At 48.1% G+C, this 27,296-nt stretch overlaps 1 protein-coding gene across 1 annotated transcript in view; it reads right to left on the bottom strand.

Moving 5' to 3' along the window:
* Window positions 1–10,183: 10,183 nt before the first annotated feature.
* The window catches only part of LOC147082029 (complement C4-B-like), a 31,989-nt gene continuing 14,876 nt past the window's right edge, over window positions 10,184–27,296 (bottom strand). Inside the window, exons 4-6 of the mRNA XM_085980522.1 lie at window positions 21,223–21,338; window positions 14,070–14,213; window positions 10,184–10,204 (exon numbers count right to left, since the gene is read on the bottom strand). Of these exons, the coding sequence (XP_085836648.1) occupies window positions 10,184–10,204; window positions 14,070–14,213; window positions 21,223–21,338 (281 nt within the window). The remainder of the gene's footprint in view (window positions 10,205–14,069; window positions 14,214–21,222; window positions 21,339–27,296) is intronic.

Here is a 27,296-nt window from a genome sequence, read left to right as displayed (position 1 = left end):
CCGTCTCCACCCGTTGGGCACGACGGGACGTGGCTGCCCAACGGAGACGTCGCACAGGAGTGTGGTGCCGGCATCGTCGAACGCGACGTCCGCTATTTGAAGGCCTGTGACCGCCGTCCTGCAGGCCTGGACTTCCGGGTGGGAGGCCTGGTCGGCCGCCATGCGGGTGTAGTCGATGCCGAGGTTTACGGCGCTGGCGACGGCTCGGGAGAGACAGTCGGCGACGGGGTTGTCTTTCCCAGCCACATGCTGGATGTCCGTTGTAAACTCTGAGATGAAGGCCAGCTGGCGTTGCTGACAGGCCGACCACGGCTCGGAAGCTTTGGCCATGGTGAAGGTCAACGGTTTATGGTCCACGAACGCTGTGAACGGGCGAGCCTCCAGTAGGAAACGGAAGTGTCGGACGGCAAGGTATAGGCCGAGAAGCTCGCGATTGAAGGTGCTGTACTGCCGCTCGTTGGGGCGGAGCTGCTGGCTGAAGAAGGCGAGCGGCTGCCAGGTGCCATTGACCCACTGTTCGTGGACGGCGCCGACCGCATAGTCTGAGGCGTCGGTGGTGAGAGCGAGCGGCGCATCAAGTAACGGATGCGCCAGCATGGTCGCGTTAGCCAGGGCCGTTTTCGTGTCCGTGAAAGAATTGTCCATCTCCTCGGACCAGTCGACGGCGAGCTTGTTGGGCTTGCCTTTGAGGGCCTCATAAAGGGGCCGCATAAGCTGGGCTGCTCGGGGGATGAAGCGATGGTAAAAGTTCACCGTGCCCAAAAACTCCTGCAGGGCCTTCACGGTGAGGGGTCGCGGGAAGTCCATCATGGCCTCCACTTTCGATGGCAGTGGCACCGCCCCGTCCTTCGTGATGCGGTGCCCGAGAAAGTCGATCGAGGACAGGCTAAAGTGGCACTTGGCTGGGGTAATGATTAGGCTGTGCTGGCTGAGGCGTTGGAAGAGAGTCCAAAGGCTCCATCCTGGAGGCGTTGGCGATGAGGATGTCGTCCAGGTATACGAACAGGAATGTCAGGTCCCGTAACACGGTGTCCATTATGCGTTGAAAAGCCTGGGCGGCGTTTTTGAGGCCGAATGGCATGCGGAGGAATTCGAACAGCCCGAACGGGGTGATCACCGCGGTTTTCGGGACGTCCTGCGGCCGGACAGGGACCTGGTGGTAACCCCGGACGAGGTCCACTTTCGAGAATACCACTTTCCCGGCCAGGCGGGCGGAAAAGTCCTGGATGTATGGAATCGGGTAGCGGTCGGGGGTCGTAGCGTTGTTGAGGCGCTGGTAATCGCCTCACGGGCGCCACCCGCCACCTGGTTTTGGAGCGATGTGGAGGGGCGAGGCCCACGGATTGTTCGACCGGCGGATGATGCCGAGGCGCTCCATGGTGTCGAACTCGGCTTTAGCGATAGCGAGTTTCCCCGGGTCGAGGCGCCGAGCGTGGGCATAGACGGGCGGACCGGTGGTCGAGATGTGGTGTTCTACCCCATGTTTGCTGGCGGTGGACGAGAACGTGGGCTTCGTGAGGTCCGGGAACTCGGCGAGGAGGCGGGAAAACTCGTCGGAGGCCAAGGGTGCGCTGGACAACTTCGTCGTGCTGGACCCGCTGAGGGAACACGGTAGCCAAAAGGCCATTGCGCAGAGGAAGTCGGCGCCGAGAAGGGGGGTGGACACTTTTGCCGTGACAAAGTCCCAGGTGAACTGCTGCCCGCCAAAACAAAGTGCCACGCTCTGTTTCCCGAAGGTGCGGATGGAACTGCCGTTGGCAGCTTCGAGAACGGGGCTGTGGTTTCCCCCCTTGCATGTCTATGTTTGACGTGGGCAGGACGCTCACCTGGGCACCCGTGTCGCAAAGAAAACGACGTCCGGAGTCGGTGTCCGTAATAAATAACAAACTGCCTGAACGGCCGACAGCCATAGCAGCCGACGAGTGGTCTTTCGTTTGTTTCGATGTGGGAAAACTGCACGGGGGCCGGCACTTCCTGGCTTTGGGGCCAAACTGCGCGTGGTCGAAGCAGAGGCTTGTGGGCTGCTGCCGTTGGGCTGTATCGGTGGGGGCAGGGCTCCACGTGGCCGCGCAGTGCTGTTGCCCGGCGAAGAAAAATTTGTCGGCCTCCTTGGCCAGGTCACGGAAATCGGTAATGGAAAAGTTGGCTAAAGCCGACCATACCTGACCTGGCAGCTGTTGAAGGAACAGTTCCTTGAAGAGGAAGCACGGCTTGTGTGTGCCCAGGAGGGCCAGCATGTGGTCCATCAGCTCCGAGGGCTTGGAGTCGCCAAGCCCGGGTAGAGAGAGAAGCCGGCGTGCGCGCTCGGCTTCAGTGAGTCCAAAAGTTTCTAAGAGGTGCGTTTTCAGCGTTTCGAATTTGTTGAGCTCCGGGGGGTTCTCGACCAGGCTCACGACTCTGGCCGCGGTGGAGCTGCCGAGAGTGGAGACGACATAGTAGTACCTCGTGTCGTCCGCGGTGATGTCCCGGAGTGCAAATTGCGCCTCGGCCTGGGCGAACCAAGCGACAGCCTGTCGTTCCCAAAACTTGGGTAGTTTGATGGAAACGGCGTTCATCGCCATTTCGGATGCGGTCTTTGGAATCGTCCAAAAGAGCAGTGGGGTCACAATAGTTGGAGTCGTTAGAAATCAACAGGCTCTGAGACTTTTGTTGCAGCAAAGGCAAAACGCGTGTTACTTTATTCACTCTCCATGAGGACAGGTTCTCAGCCTCGTTGCAGGGCTATGACATCATCACGCTACCGACGCATGACGTCATCACGCTGCCGACCCTCTTAAAGGGACCCTTCCCCGATAACCCAACCAAGTACGTACATATAACAACATTGGCTATACATAGTGAATTATGTTTAGGTACATATAACCACATTGGCTATACATTGTGAATTGTATTATTGTCCTTATGTGGTCTCCGCCACAGTCTAACTAAGGTTCGATACAAGTTTAGCATAACTTCACTACTTTTCAATTCTATCCCTCAAGAAATAAACCCTAGTGCTTGGTTTGATTTTTTATGGCCTTGCTAACCTGTGTGACAACTTTTAGTGATTTGTGTATTTCTACTCCAAGATCCCTTTGTTCCTTTACCCCATTTAGATTCTTATTTTCCATGTAATATGTGACCTCCCTATTTTTCTTACCAAAATGTAATGCCTCACATTTATCTGTGTTGAATTTCATTTCCCAATTATATGCCCATTCTGCAAGTTTATTAATGTCTTCTTGTAATTTGTTGCAGTCCTCCTCAGTATTGACAATCTCCCCAATTTGGTGTCATCCGCAAATTTAGAAATTGTGTTTCTGATTTCAAAGTCAAAATAGTTAATGTAAATTGTGAACAACAGTGGTCCCAGCACTGATCCTTGTCGGACCCCACTTCCCACCTTCTACTACTGTGAATAGCTACCCTTTACTCCTACTCTCTGCTTTCTGTCTTGAAGCCAGCTAGCAATCCATTCTGCTACTTGTCTCCTGACTCCGCATTCCTTGACATTATTCATTAGTCTATTATGGAGTAACTTATCGAAGGCCGTTTGAAAATCTAGATAAATTACACCTACAACATTACCATTGTCCACTCTCTATGTTACCTCTTCAAAAAATTAAATTAGGTTGGTCACGCAGGACTTTCCATTTTGAAATCCATGCTGACTATTTGTTATTATATTTTTGGTTTCTAGATGTTCTTCTATTGTCTCCTTTAGTAGGAATTCCAATATTTTTCCTACCACCGATGTTAATCTGATTGGGCTATAGTTCATAAGAACATAAGAAATAGGAGCAGGTGTAGGCCATTCAGCCCTTCGAGCCTTGTAGGATTTCGTAATAATTTTGAAATTTCCTACAGTTCTGAAGATTAATTTTGATTAAAGAATACCTGGGTAATATACCTTTAAAAATCCAGGGGATCAAAATGGCCGCCAGACCGCATGGCAAAAGACAAAGGACTTGAAAAGGCAGCTTGTGTGTGTGTCTGTGAAAAAGGTGAAGATCAAAGATGGCTGACCAGACTGCCAATCAAAGGCAGTTCAGGGAGTTTCCCCTCCCTGCAGAGACAATCGATATGTTTACAGAAACTGCTACACAAAGGATTAACCACTTGAGACTGGTTTCAGTCTGACCACAAGGACAATACTTTCTGTTTACAATACCTTCAAGGCTATTTACTCAAGCAATCAAGGAAATGGACACATTTCAAACCACTGCAGCTTTATTCGAAAGCCCATCACGGACAATTGAAGACACATTTGAACTGAAAGGGAATGGTTTGAATGAATGGGTAATTCATCAGAACCCATTGCAGACAGTGGGAGCGGTTTTGGGTCCCTTTTGTTTGGCCCAGATACATCCGGATCTGGGCGGGAACATTTCGGCTCCAGGTGGGGTATGAAAGATAGCTTCTCAGAAGCCATCCCTCCATCTCTCTGGCCTCGTCTCTGTGCCCTCTACAACGTGGGAGTCTGCCTGAAGAAGTGGAACACCAGCAGTTTACTTTTAAAATACTGGGGTGTTTTTACTTTGGGGCAGTGAAGATCAAAGATCGCAGGACACGGAGAAGACGTTTTCATTGGTGAGCATTTATTTTTCTGGCCTTTTACAAGGCAACTTAGAATAGGTATGGGTTGGGAATTAAGTGGGAATTTTGTTAGAACTGTGATTTTAGTCAATTTTCCCTCGTTGTGTCCATTCTCTCCTCCCCTATTTAAGTAACAGTGTTGCACTAAGCCGAGAAGTGCTTCAGTGAACATTGAATGTAGCTGTATTAAAGTGCTGTTTTTAATTAAAAGCCACTAAGCAAAGGTGCTGTAGTGAGCAAGGTGTTTCTATATTAAAACTGTATCAAAAGGGGGTGTTGCACCAAGCAGATAAGTGCTGTGGTGAACACTGTGTAGCTGTTTTTAAAGTACAGTATTTAAAACTGTATTAAAAAGTGGTGTTGTACCTAGCAGCGAAGTGCTGTGGTAAACACTGTGTAGCTGTTTTTAAAGTGCTGTATTTAAAGGAGTGTTGCACTGAGCAAGGAGCGCTCTAGTGGACACCGAGTGTACTGGGTTAAGCAGAAGTGCTGTACCAGGCATAGCTGTGCTGTATCAATTTTTAAGTTGTTTCTTTCTTTTTGTTTCAATAGATACTGATCTGTTTTGCACCCAAACCACGAGTCACGTCTTTCTGTCCACATCGCTACCGAATAAGTCCAGCGGTCAGAACCAGGAATAGGGGAGCGCTTCAAAACCACACGGGGGTCCCTGGAGCAGCTCAGAGGCTTCTGACTGGCCAGAGACAAATAACCCCCCCCCCCGTTGTTAATTCCTACAAAATGGCGACTGCGGCAGGACTGTCGGCAACGGTGTACGATGTGGCAGACAGTGGTTTGAGTCTGGAGAGAGCAGCCCTTATTGGGTTTCTTTTTATCCCACTGGTTTGTTTGTGGTTAGGTTCCCGCAGGCTTGGGGTGGTTACCCGCAGGATTAGGGAAGCCAGAGCAGAGAGTTGGGATAGGGAAAGGGAGGTTGAGGAATACCAGGCCAAGGTAGAGCGCCTGGTAGTTCAGTTTAGTGAGGGGAAAAGCCACGCGAGGTACGAGTCAGAGTACCTGAAGTGCCTAGTTGCAGAGGCCAAGAACAAGGAGATGAGGGTGCGGGAGGAGAACGCTCGCCTCATATAAGGAGTAAAAGAGCAGGAGGAAAAATTTAGGGAAGTAAAGGCAGCATATAAGCTGGCCAGCGAGCAAGGGTTTGAGGAAGCAGATCATGGCCCCTGTAGAGCAGAGATAGAAAGCCTGAATAACAACAGAAAATGCTGGAAAAACTCAGCAAGTCAGGCAACATCCGTGGAGAGAAATTTGAGTTGACGTTTCGGGTTTGACCCTTCTTCAAAACTGGAGAGAAAAGGAACTAGATCGAAGGCAGGGCTGCGATCGGACAAAAGAATAAAAGAACCAAAAGAAGTAAAAGAGATTAGAAGCTAGACGAGATGGTAATAGGCTGTGATTAGGTGTAAAGTGTACTGGCAGGGCAAAAGATAGCTGCCAGGTGTGAGAGAGAAACAAAAGGAAAGGGGGGGGGAGAAAGGAAAGGAGTGGAAAAATATAAGTGAAAATGAAATAGGGGCCGAGGTTATGATCTGAAATTGTTGAACTCGATATTGAGACCGGAAGGCTCCAGACTGCCTAATCGGAAGATGAGGTGCTGTTCCTCGAGTTTACGTTGAGCTTCCGTGGAACAGTACAAGAGGCCAAGGACGGTGAGGTCCGAGTGGGAATGGAGCGGTGAATTGAAATGACAGGCGACCGGAAGCTCGGGGTCACCCTTACGGACTGAACGGAGGTGTTCCGCAAAGCGGTCACCCAATCTGCGTTTGGTCTCCCCAATGTAGAGGAGACCGCATCGTGAGCAGCGAATACAGTATACTAGATTGCGGGAAGTACAAGTAAATCGCTGTTTCACCTGGAAGGGGTGTTTGGGGCCCTGGACAGTGGGGAGGGGGGAGGTATAGGGGCAGGTGTTACATCTCCTCCGCTTGCACGGGAAGGTGCCAGGCGAAGGGGAAGGGCTGTTTGGGGTGATAGAGGAGTGGACTAGGGTGTCTCGGAGAGAGCGGTCCCTGCGGAATGCTGAAAGGGGAGGGGAGGGGAAGATACGTTTGGTGGTGGGATCACTTTGGAGGTAGCGGAAATGCCGGAGGATGATCCATTGAATGTGGAGGCTGGTGGGGTGAAAGGTGAGAACAAGGGGAACCCTATCGTGGTTCCGGGAGGGAGGGGCAGGGGTGAGGGCAGAGGTGCGGGAGATAGAACTGACACGGTCGAGGGCAGTGTCAACCACGGTAGAGGGGAATCCTCGGTTGCGGAAAAATCCTCCGGCATTTCCGCTACCTCCAAAGTGATCCCACCACCAAACGTATCTTCCCCTCCCCTCCCCTTTCAGCATTCCGCAGGGACCGCTCTCTCCGAGACACCCTAGTCCACTCCTCTATCACCCCAAACAGCCCTTCCCCTTCGCCTGGCACCTTCCCGTGCAAGCGGAGGAGATGTAACACCTGCCCCTATACCTCCCCCCTCCCCACTGTCCAGGGCCCCAAACACCCCTTCCAGGTGAAACAGCGATTTACTTGTACTTCCCGCAATCTAGTATACTGTATTCGCTGCTCACGATGCGGTCTCCTCTACATTGGGGAGACCAAACGCAGATTGGGTGACCGCTTTGCGGAACACCTCCGTTCAGTCCGTAAGGGTGACCCCGAGCTTCCGGTCGCCTGTCATTTCAATTCACCGCTCCATTCCCACTCGGACCTCACCGTCCTTGGCCTCTTGTACTGTTCCACGGAAGCTCAACGTAAACTCGAGGAACAGCACCTCATCTTCCGATTAGGCAGTCTGCAGCCTTCCGGTCTCAATATCGAGTTCAACAATTTCAGATCATAACCTCGGCCCCTATTTCATTTTCACTTATATTTTTCCACTCCTTTCCTTTCTCCGCCCCCCCTCTCCTTTTGTTTCTCTCTCACACCTGGCAGCTATCTTTTGCCCTGCCAGCACACTTTACACCTAATCACAGCCTATTACCATCTCGTCTAGCTTCTAATCTCTTTTACTTCTTTTGGTTCTTTTATTCTTTTGTCCGATCGCAGCCCTGCCTTCGATCTAGTTCCTTTTCTCTCCAGTTTTGAAGAAGGGTCAAACCCGAAACATCAACTCAAATTTCTCTCCACGGATGTTGCCTGACTTGCTGAGTTTTTCCAGCATTTTCTGTTGTTATTTCGGATTTCCAACATCTGCAGTATTTTGCTATCGTACTAGAAAGCCTGAATATGGCTTTAAAAAGAGCAAAGGGGATGATATGCCTGATCAGCCTGAAGGCAGGTCAGTCGGATTTTACTGGCAACCCAATTAAAACCGTCCCACAGGCAACACCCAGGGAAAGGCTGGTCAGGGAATTAGAGGTCCCACGACCGCCACCCACGGCTCCCGGCTTTCGGGAGCTCTGGCAGCAAAGGTGGGTGGAGGATGGGAAGGTAGAGGAAGCACAGCAGGCCCCGCTAAATAGGCCGCGACCAGGACCAGTGTAACCCCTCCGACAACGGAGCTACGGTCCGCCCGTTGATGAAGATGATCCAGGGGATATGCAGAATCAGTTTGTGGTGCCGTATGGCAGCCAACAGCTCAGGGACATGGTTAGCCACATCCCCAAGCTCACTAAAAAGGGGGACCCCTCTCTACACTTCAGGGAGATAGAACAGGCAGCTTGTGTTAATGACTGCGATGACGCAGAGCAAGCAAAAATGCTGCTGTTTTCCCTGGCAGGTGATCTCCTCCAGTCCCTATCTGGTGAGTGCAAAAGGTGGCAGAGGGATTATGAGGGTCTTAAGAATGAGGTATTGGAGGCCATGGGACTCAATGATGGTAGCCCATTCGCTCGGGTGGAAAGAACAGTGCAGCTCCCAGGGGAGTCCCCGCAGGCATTCGCAGACAGGTTGTGGCCAGTCTACCGGAGCGCATGCCCGGGAATGCCAGGGTGGGCAGCACTGGACCCAGTCCAATTGACTCACTGGCTCCAGTGTCTCATGACAAACAGCCTACCCCTGATCCAAGCCCAGATCTTGGCTTGGTTTGACCCCCGAGACCCCCAGACCACCGAAGAAGCGTTGATCCGCCGGCTCACAGTAGCCTTCAGGAACATGAGGGGTATCAAGGCTCCCCAACCCAAGGGAAGAGTCCATGAGGTTAAACCTGGGAGCCAGAGTAAGAAAGAGTGGCACTAGGAGGGGAACCGGCCCGCTCAGGCTAGGTTAAATTGCTACGGGTGTGGGAAAGATGGTCACTGGAGAAAAGACTGTAAAAATCCTTGAAAGGACAGAGAAATGGATCCCACAGCCCCAGCCCAAAAGGCAGGGCCAGACCTCCCTCCCGCAGCAATTGAGTCCTTTTTGCAGTCCCTACGGTCACTTCTGACTGGCCAGGGGGTAGTAGCAGCCACCACCGGTGTTTTAACCCTGTCTGCCCAACCCCACTCCCAGCAATGACTAGAGCCAGTGCAGCCTGTTGACCTGTGTCCCCGCGAAAATGCTGAGTGGAGCAGGCCCTATGTTGAGATGGGGGTTGAGATGGTGCAGGGGAGATATTCGGTGGACACTGGAGCCTCCAGCACGGTGGTCCACTCGGAGGACCTGACCAATTCACCCCGGTCTAACGGGGTCCCATCTAGCTTAATGGGACCCACAGGGAAACAGGCAGCTGAGAGTGAACCTGAGAATAGAAATCCCCAGCCCACAGCAGGTACAAGTTCACAGGCTGCACAGGCAGGCGCTGTGGCTTGTGTCAGGGGATGAGTTATTCATGATTTTGAACAGGATTACTGGTAGGCAGCCAGTTATATCAAACAATGCGGGTTGTTTCAGCAGGGGGCAGGGGAACAGGCAGCTGGGATTGTAGAAGCTCCCCAGCACTTGGCCCGAGTGATTCCCCCTCTCTTGTGGGACTCTGGAGAGGAGCCTGAACCAGGTCTTAGACCTGAAGGGGAAGGTTCTCAGCCACCGGCAGCCAGTGGCAAGGGATTGCCTGTCCCCAGCCCAGGTTTGGGAAGGGAGGGACTCAAAGGAGGAGGACCCCAGCCAGCAGGGAGTGTGACCCAAGCTAAGGGCCTGCTCACCAGGGTAGCCCCACCGGCAACACTCCCTAGGAGATCTCTTCGGGTACCCCAGCCGAAGAAAATATGATCACCCACTTTTCAGTGGAGTAGGGCGGTCTCCCGCGTCAGGGAGAGGCCAAATGTAGGAGGTCCCCAACTAGCAGCCATAAGCTGTGAGGGTCTTTAAGCTGGAATCAGTCCAGCCATGCCGCAGGGAGCAGCCTGTGGCAGCCCAACCAGGGATTAAGCTGGCCACCCAGAGATGGGCGGTGCTTGTATATAGTTTTGGTCAAGTAATGTGTGACTAAAGATTTAAGGTAGAATGTGTATTAAGGTAGAACGTGTTAAGTTTTGTTTTGTATTGAAATAATATTAGTGTATAAGTTTTGAGTGTGGTACCGTTCCAGAAATGTATTGTGGATCCAGGTCGCGGGACCTGATTACAACCCCCCCCCCCCCGAGCCAGGGGAGCTGGTGAGATGTTTTGTTTTGTCTTTTTCAGAGTTCCAGAAAGCACAGGGGACCAGCGTGTCATGGGAGTCGAGAGAAGAAGCAACCCTAGTCCACGAAGGAAGGGGTCTGCAGGAAACAGATGCCCACAACATTTTAAAAAACTGCTGCTGGAAATACAGTTTAAGACTAAGAATTTACAGAACTTGTTAATTATTTTACTGCTTGTTTGGAGTTAAAGGAAGCTCGTTTGTCTCCCATCTGTTTTTTTTAGCAGATATGTTGGCTGGGTGACAGCCCCTTTAAAGAAGTTGTATCATGTTAAAATTATGTTACAAGCGGTGAAGGGGTGTAGGACCCCCTCCATGCTTGACTTATTGTGAATATAAGTGGTGCAGGGGCATTGGACCCCCTCCGTGTATTGATTATTTAATTAATTTTGGGTTTTCTGTCTATAGATGCCTGCCGTACTACGATTCTCTCTGGGCAGGGGAGATGGAGGTGTCGGGGGATCAAAGATAGATTTAGTTAAGTATAAGGGAAGGTTGTTTGTGGGGGGTCAGAAATTATTGCTCAGTTTTGACAAAGATACTACAAGCAAGTTTTAGTATCCGATGGGGGACTGTAGGATTTCGCAATAATTTTGAAATTTCCTACAGTTCTGAAGATTAATTTTGATTAAAGAATACCTGGGTAATATACCTTTAAAAATCCAGGGGCTCAAAATGGCCACCAGACTGCATGGCAAAAGACAAAGGACTTGAAAATGCAGCTCGTGTGTGTGTCTGTGAAAAAGGTGAAGATCAAAGATGGCTGACCAGACTGCCAATCAAAGGCAGTTCAGGGAGTTTCCCCTCCCTGCAGAGACAATCGATGTGTTTACAGAAACTGCTACACAAAGGATTAACCACTTGAGACTGGTTTCAGTCTGACCACAAGGACAATGACTTTTTGTTTACAATACCTTCAAGGCTATTTACTCAAGCAATCAAGGAAATGGACACATTTCAAACCACTGCAGCTTTATTCGAAAGCCCATCACGGACAATTGAAGACACATTTGAACTGAAAGGGAATGGTTTGAATGAATGGGTAATTCATCAGAACCCATTGCAGACAGTGGGAGCGGTTTTGGGTCCCTTTTGTTTGGCCCAGATACGTCTGGATCTGGGCGGGAACATTTCGGCTCCAGGTGGGGTATGAAAGATAGCTTCTCAGAAGCCATCCCTCTCTCTCTGGCCTTGCCTCTGTGCCCTCTACAACGTGGGAGTCTGCCTGAAGAAGTGGAACACCAGCAGTTTACTTTTAAAATACTGGGGTGTTTTTACTTTGGGGCAGTGAAGATCAAAGATCGCAGGGCACGGAGAAGGCATTTTCATTGGTGAGCATATATTTTTCTGGCCTTTTACAAGGCAACTTAGGATAGGTATAGGGGTGGGAATTAAGCGGGAATTTTGTTAGAACTGTGATTTTAGTCGATCTTCACTCGTTGTGTCCATTCTCTCCTCCCCTATTTAAGTAACAGTGTTGCACTAAGGCGAGAAGTGCTTCAGTGAACACTGAAAGTAGCTGTATTAAAGTGCTGTTTTTAAGTAAAAGCCACTATGCAAAGGTGCTGTAGTGAGCAAGGTGTTTCTATATTAAAACTGTATTAAAAGGGGGTGTTGCACCAAGCAGATAAGTGCTGTGGTGAACACTGTGTAGCTGTTTTTAAAGTGTTGTATTTAAAGGAGTGTTGCACTGAGCAAGAAGCGCTCTAGTGGACACTGAGTGTACTGCGTTAAGCAGAAGTGCTGTACCAGGCAGAGCTGTGCTGTATCAATTTTTAAGTTGTTTCTTTCTTTTTGTTTCAATAGATACTGATCTGTTTTGCACCTAAACCACGAATCACGTTTTTCTGTCTACATCGCTACCGAATAAGTCCGCCGATCAGAACCAGGAATAGGGGAGCGCTTCAAAACCACATGGGGGTCCCTGGAGCAGCTCAGAGGCTTCTGACTGGCCAGAGACAACAACCCCAACCCTGCTAGCATGTGCTAATTCCTTACATCCTGCTCCGCCATTCAATGAGATCATGGCTGATCTTTTGCCTCAACTCCATTCACCGGCCCCATCGCCATATCCCTCGATTCCCTTACTAGTCAGAAATCTATCGACTTCTGTTTTGAATATACCCAATGACTGAGCCTCCACAGCCCTCTGAGGTAGAGAATTCCAAATATTCACCACCCTCTGTGTGAAGAAATTTCTTCTCATCTCAGTCCTGAATGGCCTACCCTTTATCTTGAGGCTGTGGCCCCTGGTTCTAGACTCCCCAGCCAAGGGAAGCATTCTCCCAGCATCCATCCTATCAAGCCCTGTAATAATTTTGTATGCTTCAATTAGTTCCCCTCTCATTCTTCTGAATTCCAGAGAATACAGACCTAGTTTACTCAATCTCTTCTCATACGACAGTCCCGCCATCCCAGGAATCAATCTCGTGAACCTTCGTTGCACTCCCTCTATGGCAAGTATATCCTTCCTTAGGCAAGGAGACCAAAAGTGTATGCAGTACTCCAGGTGTGGTCTCACCAAGGCCCTATATAATTGGAGTAAGACTTCTTTACTCCTGTACTCAAATCCTCTTGTAATGAAGGCCAGCATACCATTTGCCTTCCTAATGGCTTGCTGCACCTGCACATTCACTTTCAGTGACTCATGTACAGGGACACCCAGGTCCCTTTGAGCATCTGTATTCCCCAATCTTTCACCATTTAGGAAATACTCTGCCTTTCAGTTTTTTCTACCAAAGTGGACAACTTCACATTTATCCACATTATATTCCATCTGCCATGTTCTCACGCACTCACTGAGCCTGTCGAGAGCCCCTTGAAACCTCTTCACATCCTCTTCACAACTGACACTGTCACCTAGCTTTGTAAACTAGACATCTTCTATCTCGCTTCTTAAATATAGGTTTTACATTAGATATCCACCAGTCCTCTGGCACTACACCTTTTTCTAATGAATTACTAGTATGTGTAGTAATGCCTCTGCTATCTCTTCCAAGATTCTTTTAAAATGCGTGGATTTAATCCATCTGGACCATGTGTTGTTTGGTAGGGAGTTCTAGGATTTTGACCAGGACGGAACCATGATATGTCGAGGCTGCCACCTCCACATCCAGAAGGACAAGGGTAACAGGTGCTTGGGAGCACCATCACCTCCAAGTTCTCCTCCAAGTCACACACCATCCTGACTTAGAAGTATATCACTGTTCCTTCATGATCGCTCAGTGAAAATCCTGGAACTCCCTCCCTAACAGCACTGTGGGAGCACCTTTACCACACGGGCTGCAGCGGTTCAAGAAGGCGGCTCACCACCACCTTCTCAAAGTCAGCAAGAGATGGGCAATAAGTGCCGAGCTTGCCAGTAAACCCCATATCCCCAGAATGAAATTAAAAAATCTGCCGCACACTAAATTTAAGACTCTGCGAGCATTTTGCATCCTGTCCACACATTAGAGACCATAAGAGTAATAAGTAGAGGAACTAGAGCAGGGAAATAACTGGAGAAAAAAATGTTCTCGTATGCTGCAACTCGGCTTCGCTAAGTATGTGTACAATTATCCATAGGTTACATCAGAGACCAATTTCTCGAGGTTTCTGCTATTCCAAATTATACTCGACCTCATATTTCTGATTCTTCTCCCTCGGGTGTTGTGTAGAAATGTTCAGTGACTTGCACTGTAGCACATATATGTTATCAAATTGCACAAGGTTCTGTTTGCATAGACAAATATTGGTGGCGTATAATTCACATTGCTTTCGTGATCAAGAACCACTCGCTTTACTTATTCAACACTTTGTTTGGAATTGTTCATCTGAGAGCTTGACTGATGTAGAAATTGTTACATTAATTTTAACCTGTCGCGTATTCACACATTTACAAAAAGATTGAAAGCTTTGCAAAAAAGTAAACATAGAAAAAAATCATTCAAGCTGTTGGTTCTTACCTTAATTTCAAAGAAATCTGTATCTGCAGGGGACGGCATTGTTAACACGATATGGTCGGTTTCCTGTGTATTTTGTGATTGTTCTCCTGCTAACTTAACAGGAACACCTGAGGCAGGAGATCCATCAGGATAAGTTACCTGGACCTACAGAGTGAAATAATAGCTGAGTCAAAAATTGTTCAGTTATTCAGGAAGAAAGGATGTGATAATTTAGGAATTTGTCTTTGCCACGCCAACAGAGTCAGCCCGATTCCCCTTCCATTGAACTTCGATTGTGGTAATGTCACACGCTCGAACCAAAGGCGACACGAAAATCGCGCCTGAATTATTCATAAAGTGTTGTGTGGCATTTCTGAATGACATCATGAGGAGCTACATTTGCCTCACCCACTTATTTCAATTCTACCTGTTTCCAGAAACATGTAAAAACTCTGACGGTCAGTGTAGAGAATCCAATGTAAAATTGATGTAACTTTTTTTTGTATTCATTCACAGGATCTGGGCATCACTGGCAAGGCCAGCATTTATTGCCCATCCCTTATTGCCCTTGAGAAAGTGGTGGTGAGCTGCCATTATACAACTGTGTGGCTTACCAGGCCATTTCAGAGGGTAGTTAAGAGTCAACCACATTGCTGTGGGTCTGGAGTGAACATATCGGCCAGACCGGGTAAGGGCGGCAGATTTCCTTCCCTAAAGGACATTAGTGAGCCAGATGGGTTTTTACGACAATCCGATAGTTCCACGGTCACCATTTACTGATACTAGCTTTTTATTCCAGATTTATTTAATTGAATTTAAATTCCCCAGCTGCCGTGGTGGGATTTGAACGACATATTTCCAGATCATTTGTCCAGGACCTCTGGAATACCTGAAACGTTAACTCTGTTTCTCTCTCCACAGATGCTGCCTGGCCTGCTGAGTTTTTCCAGTGTTTTCTGTTGTTACCTCTGGAATACTAGTCCAGTAACATAACCATTATGCCACCATTCCCATAATCAGAGATTAGACCAGCAGTTGATTGTGATATGCTGCCAGATATTATATACTCAACCCTTGGGTATCTGATCCTGAAAAGACAATTGTATTGGACCATTGATTATTTTGGATGGTGTGGTTCCTTCCCCGGTTCAGAGTGGTCTTCTTTGTACCATTAAAACTCCATGAAATAACAACCAGCTGCACACTTAACTACCAAATTTAGGCTGGATAGCTCTTTTTCGGCCAGCACAGGCACAATGGGCTGGATTTTAACTCAGGTGCGGGCTGTTGTTGTGTTATCCGAATTTCGTGTTTCCCATACAAATCTAAATGGATGTGGGAGATAGATGCAATTTTAACTTAATTGGCCAGCAGCCCTCACACTCCCTATCACTCTGATGCTTTGAACACAACTGACAACAAACAGGGAGGGCCCTTAGTCTTGCAACCTCACTCCATCTTTGTCTCCTTCTAAGTATCTATGCTATGCAATCTCTACACTCACTCGCTCATTCTCACTCAGCCTCCACTTGTCTCCCTCATTGCAGGAAAAGAGAGCTCACAACAAAAGAGAGCGAGCCAGGACAGGAGGAGGGACAGCCTCATTAGCACACCTGACCCCCTGGGAGGAGGCCGTCCTGGAAATCATGGGCATTGAGGATGATTCGCACGTGGGGGACGGACAGACGGGTGCAACACAGCAAGCTGGTGACAGAAAAGTTTCCACCTCTCTCTTTGACATTTCATGAGTCGCTGATAATGATTGTGAAGCTGTAACAGATGGACTTATGAGCAGCTGCAAAAATCTATGTGCATGTAGCCTTTGCATCACATCCCTGACTCTTTCCTTTACTCCCCCACAGGACCACCACAAGCATCCATCCCCCCTAGCCAGGAAGAAGAGGCTGAGCAGCCAGACTCCTCAGAGGAAGCTGCAACCTCTGAGGGCGCAGTGTCACCAGAATTCTGCGCACCCAGCACCAGCGCAAACACTCAAACACCTCGGTGGGACCTTTGGGACATAGAGTAGTGTTGTCACCTGGTGTATCACAGCTCACAAGTGAGCATCAGCAGATTGTGGAGACAGGGACAGCAGTGGAGAATCCTAGTCGGAGGGCGCAGGACTCTGCCAGCTCGGCTCAGCAGCATCTCGACCCTCTGCCTCTGGGTCCATCCATAAGATCAGAGGTGATGGAACTCCAGGCACAGATGCAGGAGTCTCTGGCAGGTTTTGTCTCTAGGGTCGTTGCGAGTGTGGAGCGCATGGAGGAGTCCATAGCAAAATGAGCAGAGCCTTTGTGGAGTCATTGGCGTATGAACGCATCACCACGGAAAGGATGGCTACATCCGTGGAAACAATTGCTACCTCCGTGGTAAGGCTGGCTTCCGTAGAGGAGAGGATGGCTATGGTAGAGGAGAGGAGGGCTACGGCCATGGAGGAGCTTTGTCGCCTGGGTATGGAAAACATGGTCATTGTTCAGAATAGAATGACATCTCTTGAGGAGCGATGAGCATCTATTGAACAGAGAAACCAGACCTTCATGGAAGTCCTTCAGAGTAGGACTGCTATTGCAGATACGGGTTCCCATGGACACCCTGATGTGCAGCAAGGTGCTCTCCAGCCACTTGCAGGCGCTGAGGGGGGCCTGACCCATGAGAGGGAGGTTGGTGGCATACCTAAAGGAAGTGGGGGCTCCTCTCCAAGCGCTCACACTTCCATGCCACTGCAGAGCCCTCGGTCAGAGCCCCACCGGATTCCGCACCTAAATGAGATAAACGTCTCAACCACTGCACAGCCGCAAGAGCAGCAGACTGTTGACGAGCCCTCACAGGCTCGCAACCCCAGAGGGTGCCCGCCAAAGGTGTCGAGACAGGAGCAGCAGGAAAGTGAGCAAGGGGCCTCCACATCTGCTGAAGCCACAGGGGAAGCACTGCGTAGGAGCATGCGTAAGAGGAGGATAAAGCACAAGTAGTCACAAGGGTAGTCACTTGGGTGGAATTTTGTGTTTAGTGTAAAAATGCCATCTCATCATAATTGTACATAAAAATTCTGATGACAAATGTTGCAGTTGTGGCGTCCGTCATTTCGCCATTGGGTCTTCCACATTGAGGCCTTAGGAATACTTGCAACTGTTAGTATGGTGGTCGGAGTGCTCGGAATCCTCTGGTTCTTGGCCATTGTCAATGCTCTGGTAAGAAGCTGTGAGGCAAAAGTGTTTGATTGACTAGGCTAAGCAAATCTGGCCAGGATGAATGCGTTCCTTGCATCCCGGGCAGCAATGTTCTCGTGTAATGCTGCCGCTGGTTGATGGGCCTCTGCAGGATGTTTGTTTTCGCCCTCCTCCTCCTCCTCCTCATCTGAGGAGGATATGTGAGGAGCCAATTGGCCCTCAGGAATCTGCAAGCCACGACACTGTGCCATGTTGTGAAGTGCACAGCAAACCACGATGATTCTGGAGACCCTGGCTGCTGAGTACTGCAGGGCTCCACCGGATCTATCCAGGCATCTGAAGCGCATCTTCAGCAAACCGATGGTTGTTCGATTATGGCTCTGGTGGACATATGGCTGGAGTTGTAGCTCTCCTCAGCTTCGTTGGATAGTCTTCTCAACAACGTCATCAGCCACGTCCTCAGGGGATAGCCCTTGTCTCCAAGTAGCCATCCGTTAAGTTGGTCTGGCGGAATGAATAGTGGAGGCACACTAGGCTGGCGCCGTATGAAGGAGTCATGGCAACTGCCAGGGTACATGGCACAAACATGCAAAATTTCCTTCTTGTGGTCACACACCAGCTGAACGTTAAGGGAGTGGAAGCCCTTGTGGTTGACAAAAATACCTGGATTGCGATGGGGTGCCGTAAGGGCCACATGTGTGCATTCAACGACACCCTGCACCCTTGGAAAGCCTGCCAGATGAGCTAATCCAACCGCTCACGCCGTGACACTTGCTCGATCCTTGGTGAAATGGATGTAATTGTGTGCGAGGGCAAAAAGGGCATCGGTTACCTGCGTGATGCAAGTGTGTGTGGCCACCTGGGAAATGCCCCTTCTGGCCTGTGCAGCTTCAGATGGGTGAGCAGCAGCCAAGCGCTCCTGCTGCTGCTGCTGTTGCTGGTGCTGCTGTTGTTGTTCCTGGTTCTGCTGGTGCTGCAGCTGGTGTTCAAGCTCCTCTAATGCCCAGATGGGAAGGAAATAAATGGCTCCCATGCTTCTGGTATATGCCTCCATTGAGGAAGCGTTAAGTGAAAGTGGAGAGAGGGGTTTCCCAGGAGGCCACACTGGAGATGGGTGTGAGGCTCCAACCTTCCACAGGTGTGGTTAAGCCTTCTAAAAGTTGCCCCAGTCCTGAGACCACAAAGTCCTGCCACTTGCAAATGATGGCTGATCAAATCTCCACTTTAATGTTTGACCTGCAGTTGATAGTCAGCAATCCAATAGTGCTCCCGCCAGGTTTCACATTCGTGTTTCCCACCAGGTGCATTTTACGTGGGGAAAGGGTTAAATTTGCAAGGGCCTTTTAAAATAGGATTATAGAGGCCATTTAGTGGTTATTAAGGGACTTAAAGACCAGTCCCGCCTGTTGGATGCGGGACGGAGTCGGAACCATCAGACACGCCCGAGTTAAAATTGCTTGGAGTCGGGAACCAGCTGGGGGTGGGGGGGGGGGTCCCGCCCGCCAGTTTTTGTGATTTTAACACCCCGCACGCCTCCAAGTCTGACTCCACGGCTCAATGAAAATCGAGCGCAATGGGTCGAATGGCCTCCTTCGGTGCCGTACATTTTTATGATTCTATGATTCTATGAAAATGCTGCTTCCTTTAAGGTCTGGTGGTGCCTTTTTTCTGAACTGACACCTAAAAATTGCTGGCAGTTTTCTCTGCGATACCATCTAAAATTGTATTGTGCTTTTCATACTGAGGTCCCCTCTTGGTCTAATCTTATTACGCAGACCTGGAGGAATGCACGCCTGGAATGCTTACATGTCCTTCTCATCTTCTGCTGTAACATCAGCGGAAGGTAGACAGAAATCCACGAGGCACATTGGGCCGGATTTTCTGATCGGAGGCTTCCTGCGTGCGGATGCCTCTGATCGGAAAAAAATCTACGCACTTACCTGTTGACTCCATAGGTCCCGAGACTTCCGATCCTGGGCCTCTCCACTACGAAATACGCAGAGGCCCAGGTATCCCAGGGGCGCAGGCGGCTCACAGCAGTCCCTGGGATCCCATGGGCCATGGGGAACCAATCAAAGAAGGGAATCCCCCTTCACACTTTTGACAGGTCTCTGTATAGATCTGTCAACAGTATGAATGGGGATCACTTAAGAAACAAACTAAAACATTAAACAATTTTTTTTAAATCACCTATTTAAAATGAGCTAAAATTAAATTAAATTAAGTATTTTAAACAAAAGTTAAATTTTTTGAAAAAAATAATTAAAGTTTTTTTACTTTATTCGTACGTGGGATGTGGGTGTCGCTGGCAAGGTCAGCATTGATTGCCCATCCCTAATTGCCCTCGAGTGGCTTGCTAGGCCATTTCAGAGGGCAGTTAAGAGTCAACCACATTGCTGTGGGTCTGGAGTCACATAGAGGCCAGACCGGGTAAGGACGGCAGATTTCCTTCCCGAAAGGACATTAGTGAACCAGATGGGTTTTCATGACAATCCAACAGTTTCATGGTCACCATTGCTGATCCAAGCTTTTTATTCCAGACTTATTTAATTCACTGAATTTAAATTCCCCAGCTGTTGTGGTGGGATTTCAACTCATGTCTCTGGATCATTAGTCCAGGCTTCTGGATTACTATTCCAGTAATATTACCACTATGCTCGGCTTATGGGGCTAAAAATAAACTTACCTTTTTTTAAAGTATTTTAAAATTATTAAGGAGTGAATTTTTAAAATTATTTTAATTTTTAAAACTCTTATGCTGGTAAAAGCAGGCTTTACACTTGCTTTTACCAGGCATGAGGTTTTTAAAGGTTTTCAGCGGGCGCAGGTTGTGCAGAAAGCGGAATTCTCTGCCCGCGGAGACCCTTCTCCCGGGCAGGCGGATGACCTGTCAAGAGGATTCTTAACAGATCGGAAGTGCTGGTTTTCAGCGCATGCACTTGCGAGGCCCCTACAGGCACCTACATACCTCGTACGCACCTGTGGCGTTCGACAAGTCCGGCCCATTGTAAATGGCACCCAGATCTTCGGCTTTCCACAGATCTTCCACCAAATTTATCGCACGAGATCAAGAAACCCCATGGAAATTCCACCCACACTGCTAACCTAGCTTACAGTGAAGGCTGCTCCACAGCACACAACTGTTTCTAATTCAGCACCAATTAACACGGAATTGTCAAACTTTTTACGGACATTTCATGGCCGGTGGATTGCAAATGGAAATGCCACGCTAGACCAGGTAGGATATATCTTCTGAGGAAGTGGAAGCTAATATGCATTTTCTGGGCAGTGCTGATAGCCATTCAAACTGCAGTGACTCATGCTTTACTTGCATGGAGTGCAGAGGCGATTTACCAGAATGGTTCCGGGGATGGGGGATCTTAACTACAAGGACAGGTTGGAGAAGCTGGATTTGTTTTCATTAGAGCAAAGGAGGTTGAGGGGTGATTTGATAGTGGTGTACAAGATTATGACGGGTTTGAATAGGCGAGACGGGGAAAGGCTGTTCCCACTAGTTGATGGTACAAGGACTAGGGGACATGATTTATGGTTTTGGGCAAGAGATACAGGGGGGATGTGAGGAAAAAACTTTGTTACACAGCGAGTGGTGAGGACCTGGAACTCGCTGCCGACGGAAGTGGTGGAATCGGAGACATTCAATGTTTTCAAGGGGAGACTGGATAGGTACTTGAGGGAAATAAACTTGCAGGGCTATGGGGATAGAGCGGGGGAAACGGGACTGACTGGATTGCTCTTCAGAGAGCCGGCATGGACTCGATGGGCTGAATGACCTCCTTCTGTGCTGTTATGACTCTACGGCTCTCTATGACTAAAAGTGTTCCGTGTCGTCAATCGAGGCTCGTAATTGGACAATGTTCAGCTTCCACCCCCCCACCACTGTTAATATCCCTCGCCTTGCTGACCATAAAATACACAAGTTGACGAAGAGTTATATTTCACCAGGTAGATTACATATGGTTTCAACCCGCTGCAATGATACATACCAGTACAGTAAATGGAACCCTGGGTATGAAGTAGCCAGTTGTCTTTGATAAATCGATCACATATGGCGAGGAAACAAACTCGATGCTTCTCAGTTCTACTTCCTCCATTTCTCCACCTGCAGGAAAATATAAGTATGTATTTATTTTACCTGATTTTATTTTGTTTAATTTATTATTTTATTTAACTGGTGATGAAATAAAACGCCTAGTAACTTTCGATGGAAACGTATAATTGATGCAGTGATAATTAACGGCCCGTATTTTCCGATAGGAGGCTTCCTGCATGCGGAGGCCTCCGATCTGGAAAAAATCTACGGACTTACCTGAGGGTTCCCGAGGTCCGGACACTTCCGCCCCTGGGCCTCTCCAAACTCGAAATGCACAGGGCCCACGTATCCCAGCGGCGCAGGCGGTTCGCAAGTGTCCCTGGGATCACGTGGGCCATGGGGGGCCAATAGGAGAAGGGAATCTCCCCTTTATAGACCTGTCAAATATATGAATGGAGATCATCCCAAAAACATTGTAAAACATTAAATACATTTTAAAGAAAAATCACATTTTTTAAATGAGCTGAAATTACAATAAATTAAATATTTTAAACAAAAATGTATTTTTTTGAAAAAAGTAATTAAAGTTTTTTACGGGGCTAAAAATAAACTTACCTTTTTAAAAGTATTTTTAAATGTTAAATGAGTGAAAACATTTTTTGTTTTTTCACTTTTTTTTAACTCTTATACTGGTAAAAGCAGGTCTTACTCCTGCTTTTACCAGGCGTAAGATTTCTAAGGGTTTTCTGCGGGCGGAGGTTCTCTAGAAAGCGGAACTATCCGGCCGCAGAGGCCCTTCTCCAGGACAGGCGTCCGGAAGATTGGAAGTGCCGGTTTTCAGCGCATGCGCTTGGCATGCCTGAAACCGGCATTTGCGATGTCCCTACGGGTGTGTACACAGCTCGTGCCCACCCGTAGGCATCAGAACATACGGCCCAATATCATTAATGTGACGACCCCATAAGACTCTCTAAATATGCGGGTACTTTCTTTAGGCTATGATTTGTAGTCACGAGGCCCTACACTATTTCACTACCTATTCTTTGTTCTCCAAATGCGATAGGATTTCCAGTGATTTCTTCCTCAGGAGTGAAGCTCATTACATTCTGGCTCGTTGATGTCCACTGGTACTTTACTCGCAATAGAATTTGCCACGCACGACTCTGCACACAATATGAATGGAATATCGGAGCATGGGGTTCATCACGAGTCAAATCTTTTCTCTCCCACATGGCAGCTGTCTCTCATTCTGCCAGAGCATTTCACACTTCATCTAGAGCCATCTATTGTCTCTTTACCTGTCCTATTACCATCTCGTCTCGTCTTGAATATCTCTTAATGTCTCTTCACCTCCCAGATGTTCCCTTTTGTTCTTTCATCCCCTCCTCCATTTCCCAGCCCCCAAACTGGCCTTTTAATCTGTTTCATTTCCTGCCTTTTTTTTCCTCAGTTCTGAAGAAGGGTTTTGACCTGAAACGTTAACTCTGTTTCTCTCTCCACAGATGTTGCCTGGCCTGCTGAGTTTTTCCAGCGTTTTCTGTTGTTATTTCGGATTTTCAGCATCCGCAGTATTTTGCTATCATCCTCATAATTTATTTAATGGTCCTCCAGCAATAGTGGTCAGAGTACAAAAAAACCAGGCTAAACCTCCTCTACCTTGCTTAGCTTAGGCACACTGTAGTGTATGTGCCTTTAAGAGCAATTGTAGTGTATGTGCCTTTAAGAGCCCCATGTGTACTGTAATGCCGGTAATGGCCACTCGGGCTATATAAGCCTGTATATTGTGTTGTATCAGTTAGTTCCACTCCAGACTTTGTTTAGTAAACACCTGTGAAACCAACTCCTATCTTCAGTGTCTCTATCAACACACGGACACAACAGTGGCGACGAATTGGAAACGGACTTACCTGCAATTCGGCAGCACCTCAAGGACATCGATTCCTCTGGCGTCCAAAGTGAAGAAAAATCAAGAAAAAGAAAAAGCTGTGGTTTCACCAGCTAGCCAAGCTGGTGGCAGGTACTGCAATAATCCTTCCTGGGCGTCGGGCTGGGGCTCCAGCGGCTGGCTCTGCAGCTAGGCCAAGCAGCGAAGGCGGAGGCAAGCAGTGACAGACGGGGAGGGAGCACTCGGGAGACGGCCGGCGCTGCAAGCAGGTCGGCGTTCAGATCTAGAGAGAGAGTCCGGCGGGAACGAGTCTCCAACTGTAAATAAATAATTAAAAAGAATGGAAACCGCGGGAAACAGCATTGTCATCGGCAGCAGCGGCGGGGAAGCGCGGGAAGCGCCATATCTTTTCTGCAGAAAAGAAAGAAAAGCGCGGGAAGCGCCTTTTTTTTTCTAGGATGCCTAAGTCTGGCAATATTGATGCTTTTGATAACAAGATAGAGGATTGGACCACATATGTGGAAAGAGTGGAGGTATATTGCACCGCAAATGGAATAGAAGATTTAAAAAAAGGTTCAGTACTGCTAAATCTAATGGGCGCAAAGACATACGGGCTGTTACGAAATTTAATCACTCCAGCCAAACTAAAGGACAAGAATTTTAAAGAAATTGTTGATACCCTACAGGAGCACTTAAACCCAACACCGCTGCTGATAGCGGAATGAATCAAATTCTTCAAGAGAAATCAACACAAGAATGAAAGTAACGCTGATTACCTCACCGAATTAAGAAAGCTATCAAAACACTGCCAATTCGGGGCAGGACTAGCAGATTATCTTCAAGACAAATTTGTCTGCGGTCTCCTAAGTGAAGGAACACAGAAAAGGCTGCTTTCTGAAAAAGATTTAACACTGGAGAAGGCTTTCAGTATGGCTGTATCATACGAAGCAGCCGCAAGAGGAGCTGCAGAGATACAACAAAAGACACAGGACTTCGGCACCCATGAAATGACACAGGGTTTTGAGAGATGTTATCGCTGCGGCAGATCCACCCATGACCAGAGGGACTGCTGGTTCAAGGACAAAGCATGCAGGCAATGCGGAAAATTTGGACACATTGCACGGGTATGCCGATCTGGACAAAAAAAATCCACGGACAGGAAAAAAAAAATCAATAAAGAAAAGTACAGAAAGGTACAAATGATGATGGACAGTAGCTCCGAAGACCAGAAGAGCGATAGCGACTCTGAAAACAAGAGACTAAGCTGTCTCAAATTACATAATGTAATTGCCAAAGATGATTACCAGACCATTTGGGTTACCCTCACGATAGCAGGGTCCCCAGTTAAAATGGAGCTAGATACAGGATCAGCTCTGACCGTCATAAATCGACGGGATTACGAGCGGCTATTTCCGCATATACCTTTAAAAGACACATCCATTATCTTGAAAACATATACGGGGCAGAAAGTATACCCCAAAGGAAAAATAAGGGTGCCTGTTGTATACAACGGCAAGGAAATACAAAAGTTGTATTTATACATTCTACAAGATGGTGGTCCACCGCTGTTGGGACGTGAATGGATCAGGAAAATACGTTTAGACTGGCACTCCATTCAGGCACTGACAGTGACCAGTAAGAAAAAAAACGATGATGACGTCATACCTGAACGATTAAAAGACATCTTGGCCAACGCCAAAGAAGTGTTTCAAGAGAAACTAGGGACCTTGAAAGGCATCACCGCCTGAATAAAAGTGGAAGATGCAGCAATTCCCAAGTTTTTTAAGGCAAGACCGGTGCCATACGCAATTCGTCCAGCAGTCGAGGCAGACTGGAGAATTTGGAAAAGGCAGGCGTAATGTCCAAAATAGATTGGAGCGAGTGGGCAACACCCATCGTCCCAGTCATGAAGAAAGCATTAAATAATGATAAATCTGAAGAACATAGAAAAATTCGCATCTGTGGAGACTTCAAGGTGACTGTAAACCTGGTCCTTCACACGGTACAGTATCCTCTTCCGAGGATAGAAGATATTTTCGCCTCACTATCCGGAGGGAAACGTTTCACCAAAATTGACTTGGCACAGGCATATCTACAGATGGAGGTAGAAGAGGCCTCTAAAAAATATCTCACGATAAATACACACAAAGGTCTGTACCAGTACAATCGACTGGTTTTCGGAGTAGCATCCACTCCAGCTATCTGGCAAAAAGCTATGGAGCAAGTCCTCCAAGGGATTCCGGGGACTCAATGCTACCTAGACGACATCCTTGTAACAGGAGAAAACAACAACGAGCACCTTGCCAATTTGGAGCAGATGCTCACTAGGCTGAGAGAACGGGGCCTACGAGCAAATCGCCCCAAGTGCGAATTTTTCCAAAATCAAATATCATATTGTGGCCACATAATTAATAAGGAAGGGTTGCATAAGTCACCTGAAAAAATTGAAGCGGTCATAAAAGCCCCAGCACCTGAAAATGTTTCACAATTAAGGTCGTTCCTGGGATTAATAAATTACTATCATAAATTTTTACCGAACTTATCAACACTTCTACACCCTCTTAATGAACTGCTACAAACAGGAGTAATTTGGAAATGGAGCGAGGACTGTAAATGTGCCTTCCATAAATGCAAAGACTTAATCACGTCCAAAGAAGTTTTGGCTCATTACAACCCATCACTGCCAATCAGACTGGCGTGCGATGCATCCCCTTATGGCATAGGAGCAGTGTTATCGCATAAATTCCCTGATGGCTCGGAAAGGCCGATAGCTTTTGCATCACGCTCATTGAACTCAGCTGAGCGTAACTATGCCCAAATCGACAGGGAAGCACTCAGCCTGGTATGGGGAGTGAAGAAATTCAACCATTACCTACATGGACAAAAATTTACCTTGTTGACTGACCATCAACCCCTCATCTCCATATTCAACCCTAAAAAGGGTGTTCCCATTATGACAGTGCAAAGGCTACAGAGGTGGTCCCTTTTTCTAGGGGCACACCAATACAACATAGAATACAAAGGATCACAAAAGCATGGGAATGCTGACGGGTTATCGCGCCTACCGTTGCCAACGGTAGAAGAAGCACCTACCGTAGACCCAGTGGAGATTTTCCACTCTACCATAGTCGAATGTCTACCAGTAACAAATTCTGCCATTGAAAGGGAAACTAGAAATGACCCGACTCTCACGAGTCTACGATTTAACAGTGAAGGGATGGCCAGCACATGTCGAACCACTGTTGCCAGCATTCTCGCAAAGAAGAGAACAGCTGTCAGTGTGCCGAGGAACCTTGATGTGTGGATCCAGAGTGGTGATTCCACCCAAACTCCAGGATAAAGTTCTAAAGGAGCTTCACGAGGGGCATCTGGGTGGAGTGAAAATGAAGAACCTAGCCAGGGCATTTGTATAGTGGCCAGGTATCGATGGAGACATCGAAGAAATGACCAAGAGCTGCCTAGGATGCCAGAAGGTCCAAAACGCTCCACCACAAGCCCCTCTACATCCATGGGAGTGGCCCTCATCTCCCTGGCAAAGGGTACACATCGACTTTGCTGGTCCATTTATGGGTTCAATATTCGTAATCGCGGTTGATACACACTCCAAGTGGCCAGAGGTAATAAAGATGTCCTCCACCACCACGGATAAAACCATCACAGTATTAAGGACCATATTTGCCAGGAATGGGCTGCCGGAACAGATCTGTTCTGATAATGGACCGCAATTTGTGTCCGAAGAATTCAGGAAGTTCTTAAAAAACAATGGGGTTAAGCACTACACGTCCGCCCCATAGCATCCCGCCACCAATGGATTGGCTGAAAGGTTTGTCCAGACCTTCAAGAAGACCATAAAGGCCATGGGTAATGAAGACATAAAACTTCAGCACAAGGTGGATAACTTCTTGTTCGCATACAGGAATGCAACACATATGGTTACAAACCAAACTCCCGCCATGATGTTCTTCAATAGAAGCCTAAGATGCCGGCTGGATTTGATCAAGCCAAACATCAGAAGGGACGTGGAGAACCGGCAATTTCAAGGCATGAATGAAAGGCCAACTAGAACCTTCCAGATAGGTCAACAAGTTTTGGCCCGGGACTACCGTACCGAGAAATGGCAGCCTGGAACTATCTGCACACGA

Source organism: Somniosus microcephalus, unplaced genomic scaffold, assembly GCF_052327205.1.
Source record: "Somniosus microcephalus isolate GS21.2 unplaced genomic scaffold, FLI_Smic_1.0 scaffold229, whole genome shotgun sequence".
Taxonomy (NCBI): domain Eukaryota; kingdom Metazoa; phylum Chordata; class Chondrichthyes; order Squaliformes; family Somniosidae; genus Somniosus; species Somniosus microcephalus.
This window is presented reverse-complemented; position numbering and strand designations above follow the sequence as displayed.